Source organism: Podarcis raffonei, chromosome 15, assembly GCF_027172205.1.
Source record: "Podarcis raffonei isolate rPodRaf1 chromosome 15, rPodRaf1.pri, whole genome shotgun sequence".
In the NCBI taxonomy this organism is placed as follows: Eukaryota; Metazoa; Chordata; class Lepidosauria; order Squamata; family Lacertidae; genus Podarcis; species Podarcis raffonei.
Window position 1 is genome coordinate 4,611,594 of NC_070616.1, and position 8,250 is coordinate 4,619,843.

General features: G+C 44.7%; 1 protein-coding gene and 1 long non-coding RNA gene across 5 annotated transcripts in view; one reads left to right on the top strand and one right to left on the bottom strand.

The window, feature by feature from the left end:
• The window catches only part of VMP1 (vacuole membrane protein 1), a 112,174-nt gene extending 104,366 nt beyond the window's left edge, over positions 1-7,808 (top strand). For 2 of the 3 annotated variants that reach the window (XM_053367060.1, XM_053367061.1), the window contains exons 11-12: positions 3,844-3,943; positions 6,376-7,808. In XM_053367060.1, the coding sequence (XP_053223035.1) occupies positions 3,844-3,943; positions 6,376-6,516 (241 nt within the window). In that variant the 3' untranslated portion in view covers positions 6,517-7,808. The remainder of the gene's footprint in view (positions 1-3,843; positions 3,944-6,375) is intronic. The other variant, XM_053367062.1, reaches the window with a different exon arrangement.
• On the bottom strand, positions 518-5,301 carry LOC128402722 (uncharacterized). Of its 2 annotated transcripts, none has more exons than XR_008327765.1 (3): positions 4,808-5,301; positions 981-1,137; positions 518-745 (listed from the first exon to the last, which is right to left on the bottom strand). It is a non-coding gene; the product is annotated as an uncharacterized LOC128402722 (long non-coding RNA). The 2 variants fall into 2 exon arrangements; XR_008327764.1 differs by having other exon boundaries at positions 981-1,172.
• Positions 7,809-8,250: the final 442 nt, after the last annotated feature.

Below are 8,250 nucleotides of genomic sequence, written 5' to 3' on the forward strand. Positions count from 1 at the left end.
AGAACTATGTTACTACTCTGCAGTTTTGCCCAACGAAAGGCGCAGTGTAGTAACACATTGACACGGCTGCGGTCATTGTCCGTGCCAGGCAAAGGCAGTTTTCTTGAAATAATACCTGAAATATCTGTCACTGACTGAAGCAGTAGCTGAAGCAAGGACGTATGTTATTCCACTCTATAAAGCGGAATGCACATGGATGGTAGAATAATGGTAATAATAGTAAGGGCATCACTTTGATATGTATATTGCTCAAATGCACATTTTGGAGGACACATCTTTCAGATCCTCTGTTGACTGACTTTAATAAAACCCATGCCATCTAGAAAGTTTTTACTCAAATTCCATAATGTGTTTTTCTGTTCCCTTTTAATTGGATAATGGGAAAATCATTTCAGCTGTTCTCAGTTTCGGTTTCTAACCCTTTTGGCATTCTGAAAGAGTCTTACATAAATGAAGAATAAGTATGCAAAATGCTAATTAATAAACCAAACTTAATTGCAGAGGTTTTTTTAAAAAAAAATCAAACTGAGTGAGCGGAAGCTACAGCCTTTTAACATTTAAAATAAATAAAAATTCTCCTCTGTATTAAAAACGCATGGTGTACATTTCCTGGACAAGCTGTAAATTTTCAGTAGATAACACTCAGTTGTGTAATTTCATAAACAGCTCCCGAAAGACCACAGAATAACTTAATAAAATTTATACTGTGCAATGGATTTACAAGGTTGTCATTCTGCACCGTTTTCTGTTACGGGAAAAGGGATATAAAAAAGAGAGAGAATAAAACTGAGCATCAGGAAGAAAATGTACCCACCCAATCCTGAACAATGCGAACTTTGTTCAGCAATTAACTTTTGATGGCAAATGGATATCGGCTCTTGCAATTAAAAAGACCTGAATAATTTCTTTTGCCAGTCATTCAACTCTCACCATCTAAGTATTTCCTACCTAATGCAGGTTTGTTCAAGCAAAAGCATTACCTTTTCAAAAGCTCTTTTCTCTGTTGGACTTCTGTGTCATCTGAAATCTTAACCCGAGTGTGATTTTTGAGAATACGGTGACTCGTTTTTGCTGGACGAGTCATTCTGCACAATCATAGTGGGGAGATGAGTCTTCACTTTGGTTTTGCAGACTTTCCTAAGCTGACATAATTTTTACCTTAATCACATTACCTTGGGAAGAAAATGTTTTTTAATTATAAAGGAAAATATACCACTACCAAACCTGGTTCCCAATTTGAACTGTGTTCACTGTCCACTCCTTGAAAATATATATATATATTTAAACCAAGTACTTTACTGTATGGTAAAATTTAAAAATCATGGGTTGCATATAATTTGCTTTAAATGTTATTAAAATGGACATAGCCATAGCTAGATTTTTAAGGACTGATGAAGAATGCAGTATAAATTCAGGGGAACAGCAGCTTTGGCAAGGATAATTTTTATTTAAAACAGATTTAACCCCTAAAGGAAAATACATGTATGTGCATTAAGATAAGAGTTGCTTGAAACTTTCCAAAAGGATCAGTAAATCCAAACTGGAGAAATGTACATAAATTATATAGGTGATATAAAATTAAGTCAGAATACATCAGTTGAAATTAATGGAACTTGAGATGCTGTTACATATACCGAGTATGAATAGCATAGTCTATCGCTTTTCATATTTCCCATGAAAAGAGCAATGAAAAAAATATTTAATTTTTAGTTGGCTTTAAAAAAAAACTTGTCTCCAAGGAAAACGAAGAAGGGCTAGGTCCCACTTTTGGGGCACATTATATTGGCCGCATTCTGTGGCACCTCTTAGCTAGAACTTGTTAAAACGGGATTTTTCCTTTGATTTCTTTTTTGTTTCACTTTTCAAGGGAGGGGGAAGATCGCTTTAGCGTGGCCTGTGAGACACAGTGAGGGGACTTCCCCCCAAAATGTGGGAGGGAGGCAGCTGTGCCCCCACAACTAGATTTCTTCCCTCAGCTATGATGGAGCATGCTATCCTGTGGCCAGTGTTGAAGCACGTTTTAACTACTAGCCCAGCTGGCTTTTGTATGCAGAGTTATGGTCACTGTGCCTAATGGCAGAGCCGGCCCTCTTAAAGCACTGTGCTGCCTTTAGTGTCTTAATTGCATTCAAAAGAGCAAAGCAACAGAGCTTCTCAGTTCATTTCCTGATTACATTTTTACATCCTGCCACTTTTCCAGGAGGCTCAGTTAGTTGCCTGGGTGCAGGGGCTCCTGCCTTCTGCTCTCCCCCCGGTTTCATCCTCCCCGACAGCCCTATGAGGTAGGATGAGCTTGAGAGACTGAGCATTGCGGCCGAGTCAGGATTTGAACCTGCCTCCCCCACCCCTGCCCAAACCCACCTGCTCTCAACTGGGAGCTTAGCATCCTAATCCTAAACAACACGTGCAAGCCCTTCTGATTTCAGTGGCACATACAGTACTTGCAGGGAGGGGAGAGGCTGGAGAATTTATCTAATCATATGGAACTTATCAGCCTCTGAGGGCATCTCCTTGTTCTGGCAAAACTGCCCTTGGCTGACTTCCTTTCTCTCTCCCTACCTTTCAAGCTATTCTTCACCACTCTCTACTCAGGTGATGGAGGGACACCTTTCCCCTCCATCCACACCTATATCCCTGTAAACATATTGCCTCGATGATCTTCAGTTGCCACTTTCAGAAGCAAATAGCCATTTCTGCACTGAGAGCTAGCCTTTCCACCACACCGTACCCTGTTGGGAAACCAGAGATATCTGGGAAAGCGTGTGTTTTTTTAATCAGTTTTCCTTATTCCTCCCAAGGTAAGGTGTGTTCCGTAACTATCATTTGCCTGCAGAGTCATTGGCCATAAAGTATGAAATGATTCAGAAGAAGGAAAAGTTCACAGCTTTTCCTTTGTTCCTTGTTAATCAGCCACTTTTTTTTCTTCTCCTTTTATTGCCTAGCTTCTTTCTCCCCCCCCCCTTTTTTTTTTTTTTTTTGGTGGGAGGTGCCTTTTTGGAATTGGCTAATGCATTTATTTTATTTTTTTGGACCAGGGAGTGTGTGAAGGGGGGGTGGAGAGAATGGATGGATAGATGGATGGATGACGCAGGAATTGTCCTAATAAGGACTTGGTTGGAGCAAAGGCCCGCCTCCTTTTGAGCCGATGGGGGCAAGTCACCGAGGTGGGAGGAGGGGGGCGGGCAGTTTCTTTTTTAAACTGGGGCGAATGACACAAGCCCAAGTCATTTCCTTGCTAATCGGTTCAAACCAGTTCTTACAGGAACCCTTGGTGATAAATGGTTGGGACTTCTCAGAAGTCACTCCATTTGAACTCCTGGCACTTCGCTGATGCATTGAGCTCGCTCTCAGGCTTGGCTTTCAGGAAGAACAGTTAGCAATATAACCTCAGACCTCCTGCTTCTCTCTGCTGCCTCCGATCTAGCTAACCGGCATTTGGCTGCCAAAAAACATTTGCTATTTGGGCTTTTTTCCCTTCCTCTTTTCTTTCTCTTTCTCTGTCTCTTCCTTCCTCTCGCTATCTTTAATTTTATTTATTTTTGCGAGGGGAGAGTTTTCTATGCTTCCAAACCATCAGGAAAGCCGATAACCACGTGCTATTTCTTTTATTAAAAAACCCCCAAAGACCCGTGGTTCTTCCACGTGCCTCCGGTTTGATCGCCCCCACTTCCTTAAGCTGTGATTTTGAATTTTGGCGGTAAGTTTTTCCCCACCCCAGCTGAATAATATTTTTTTCTTCCTCTTGTGCTCCTTTCTTCCATCCTCTCTTTCCCACCCCCAAACCCGGCTTTACCCTTTCCGAATGTTCTGCCTGAATTGCTCTTTTTGGGGGACCCGACCTAGCGCCGTCCCCAGCGTAGGCCCATCTCTCCAAAAGCCCTTTCAGCAATATTTGGAAACTCAGCGGCTGAAGCTTCACCACAAAGCGGAAGGAGCACCCCAGGTAAGAAATCTCCAGCCTTGTTATTTCTGTTTTCTGACTTCGCCACCCCCCACCCCACCTTCTCCCCGGACCTGCTTCCTGTATTCTGGGATTAGCTTCAGGGTTTGAATTTAAAGATCCTCTTAGGGACAGCAGCCTAGTCTGTCACATTGCAGCTTAAAAAAAAAATCGCCTGAATGATGGGGAGAGTTGCTGTAGCACTCAGGTCCTGGGGGGCGGCTTCCCACTGGAGCGCCTGGGTGTCCCCTGTGATGACCAGATACAGTCCTTTTGATGTTCTTACAATTGGCTTTTAAAAAGAGAGAGGGTGGGGTGAAGAGCTGGTCAGCAGTCCTTAAAACTGAACCTTTTTAAATTGAAGGATGGTCAGAAGACTGTCCCAGAGGTTTATTTTAGGAAGCAAGCCAACCCCGAGGACGGAGGGGGCACTATTATATGACCCTAAATGAGTTGTCGCCAACTCATTTTGACTCGGGGTAGACCCATTAAAGCGAATGGGCCTTTTTTTTTGTCATGTGCATGGTTTTCAGTGGGTCAACTCTTGAGCCAGGACTACCACGGGTTAAATTTGTGCCCTTCCGTGTTGGAATACTCCAAAAGCAAACAAACATAGGAGGGCGATGATCCGGCAAGATCAAGATTCATCCCAACAGGAATACCCTGGTGATTCGTATTTTCTCTGCCGGAACCTAAAACGAGCATGGGGGCTGCAACTCCCCATCAGCCCCAGGTAGCGCTGCCCAATGGTCGGAGGTGACTGCAGCAGCGGCCCAACAACTGGTCTGGCCGGGGGGAGGTTGCCACAAGCTCGCCATCCCTCCCCGAACCCTAAACCGAGTGTGTCACAGAGCATCCAGCACTCACGGGGATCCGGAGTCTTGTCCCGCCTGGGAAAGTCAGGCAGCCTTCAGGTACCAGGAAGCCGACATCAGGGGGAATTATGTGAATGACCCATTCTGAAAAGGCTGCTGCTCGCTGCTGCCCTCTCTTGACCCCGAAGGGGAACGCCCAGGCTTCTCCCCTCTCCAGCCCTCTTTCCGGCAAATGTTTTAATAGCAGTTCTTTTCTGCTGCGTCAGTCGCGGGTTGCACAACCCCGGTGCCAACCGGAACAGGCTGCAAACAAAACAAAAGCGAGGGGTGGCCTTTCGCGGAACTCCGCTGCCAGCCAATGGCTGCACTGCGCACGGGGCGCGGCGGATTCTTTCTATTTCTTTCTTGTCCCGAGTGTGAACTCTCTGGATCCAGGCAGGGAGAGGGGCGGGGGACGCGCCAGGAGGGCAGATCGCCCTTAGTTAACCCCTTGGAGGCGCCTGCGCTCGAGCACTCAAAAAGCAGGGGCAAAGAGCAGCCGGGGAGGTCCGTAGCTCTGTGCGGTAGGCGATCTGCCTTGCATGCAGAAGAGATCCCAGGTTCCAAGTACCCCCCTCCCCAAACCCCAGAGAGCTGCTGCCAGTCAGTGTAGCCAATCCTGAGCTTAGATGGGCCATTGGTCTGTTTTGATGGAAGGTTGCCCTGGGTGGTTTCGCATTAGCTTCTGTTACAGCGTGTTTCTCATTCATTGTGCCAGTAGCTTTCGAACAGAGGCTTGGCATTTGCATGCAGTAAAGTCCAGGGTCCCCACCCAGTTCAAAGCATGGAGTGATGGGCAATGCGGTTGCCTTCCCCCTACAGACAATGCTCAGCTAAATAGATAAAAAGAGTCTGAGACAGCATCTGACTGCTTTAAACCAGAGTTTAAACCATGTTGGATCTTTGTTCCACCTAGCTCAGTATTATCTACACTGGCCAACAACAGCAACTCACTAGAGGCTTTCAGGCAGGAGTGTTTCCGAGCCTTACCTGGAGGCACCAGGAATTAAATCTGGGTCCTTCTGTGTGCAAAGCAGATTCTCTGCCCACTTACCTGGAGCCCTTCCTCAGAAGCTCTTTGGGCCTTCTTCAGTTAGCTTCCCCTGAAGGACTCACTACTTTTGCTGATCTGCAGTGTGGGACTCAAGTCTTGTAGGGAACTTAGGAAGCAGCCTTAGACCAGGTCAGGCTTTTTAACTACCCTACCTGGCAGTGACTTGCCCTCCTTCCATGAGCCCTTTTGACCGGAGATGCAGAGAATTTGAAACTTCCACTGGCAAAACAGGTCATCTGCCCCTGAGCTATATAGGGCCAATTCTGGATTTCCCCCGGGGCAACAGAGAAGACCCAGCAAATTTGGCCTGTGTCTGCATGTAGTATCCCCCAGAACTCTTCTCGGGCTCTATGGCAAATAAGTCAGGAACTTGAAAGCCCTTAAGTGAGCTAGGTGGGCATTTTTGGAAGTGCGGGAGAAGTTAACCTTTCCCTGTCAGTCCAAGCAAATTTTTTATCTGTGTATTCTAACCTGGATTCTCTCCTGCCTTTCTCTCTCTCTCTCTCTGCTTTTTTCTTCATCTGCAGAGCGAAAACTGGCTGTCGTGGATGTTTGAAAAGTTGGTTATCGTCATGGTGTGCTATTTCATCCTGTCCATTATAAACTCGATGGCTCAGAGCTATGCTAAGCGTCTCCAGCAGATGTCCTCTGAGGAGAAAACCAAATGAGCTCCGGGGAAGAGGGAGACGGACCCCAAATTTAATTGGGACGACCAGCCTCGCATTAAAAAAAAAATCAAAATCGGCACTATTTGAAATTGGAGGGTGGGTGAGAGGGTTGTGGGGTGTTTTTTATTATTATCTTTCAAAGTAACTCTGCCGATTAGTAAACATTTCTCATTGATTGCCATTTGTAAAGGTAATGTACATGCTTCTGTTTATTTCATCCAAGTTGGAATATAAGGGGAGAACATTGCCTCCTATTTTAAATTTATATTTCCAGTGGATTATATCTAACATTCATCCTCAGAGTAGACCCACTGGGTGGTATTCCATCCTAGTCCTACTCAGACTCAGTGAAACTAATGACCAGGACTTTGGACTTGGTTGAATACAGTCCATTGAACTTATTAACATGGATCCATTAACCTTCAATGGACCTAACTGAGTAAAACTTACTTGAATACAGCCCAATATCACAGATTTTTCTTTTTTTAACAGGCAGCACAACTCCGGACTGTAACTTATAGACCCAGCTTGCCACTAAGTTTTTTCTAAAAAAAATATTAAAAAGTCCAAAGTTGGTAGCTCCATCTTCTCCCCTGAGATGGTCACATGTCCATCCCAGTCTTAACATTGAATAAATAGTCTTAGATTGGCTAGCAGACTTGCATGACCCTCGTGCTAACATCTGGGTTCTTCAAAGGTTCTCCATTACATGTTGGGTGGGGTGGGTGGAATCTCAGATTTTTTTAACTTCATAATGGTTCTGAGCAGAGACACTGGTGCCATCTGCTGCTGGAGTTCTCTTTTCTTTTTTCCATTAAAAAGAAAAAAAATCTGTATATTTAGAATGACGTTAAGATGATAACAGAAGAAATATATATAAAATCACCTTGGATCATTCCAGACCTTCTTGTCTTGGTCTTTTAAAGCTCTTCCTCCTCCTCCTCCTCCTCCTCTTTACCCTTTTGTATTCCTGTTTTCACCTTCATTTTATTTTGCGAAGTTTTATCTCCCTACGGGGTCTCTCTGATCCTCCGGAGCTCTTTGCTCTTTGATTTCTTCCCTCCCTCAAGAACTTCTCACTCAAGGAAATAGAAATGTGTTGGGACCTTGACACGGTTTGGTTAATTTTATTTATTTAACTGACAAGTAGCCCGTTGTGTTGGGTTTGTTTGTGTTTCTTTTTTAAAAACGGTTAACTTGCGATGTTTTGCATAGCATCGTTGGGAAATGCACAGGAAGGTGTCTTGCAAGCTGCAAGAAGGGTGACTGGAATAAACAACCATTCAAATATCTTTTTAAATGCCTTTTTCTTAAACAGAAGTTACAAGTGTGTATATTGTGTTTTGCTTTAACGCCTGCAGAAAATGCAACACTTTTTGCCACAACCCAATAATAAATGGCCTCTGCTCCCTTTGCATAAGTAGGCACTGTAGCTTAGAGGCTGAGCACACCATCTCCAGCTAGGAAAAGCCCTTGCCTGAATATCCTGGGGAGCTCCTGCCAATCTGCATGGAACTTGTGACTCTCCGTAAGTTATTGGACTCCAGCTCCCATCGTCCCCAGCCAACATGGCCCAAGGGTCAGGAATGATGGGAGTTGCTAGTTCAGCAGAATCTGGAGGGCCATATAAGGGCAATATAAGGCAGCTTCCTCAGTTTCCTATAAAGCAGGAGACATTGATAGTTCCCCTAAATATCAGGTGGGGCCCCTTAAAGAGGTATCCCCCTCCTAGAT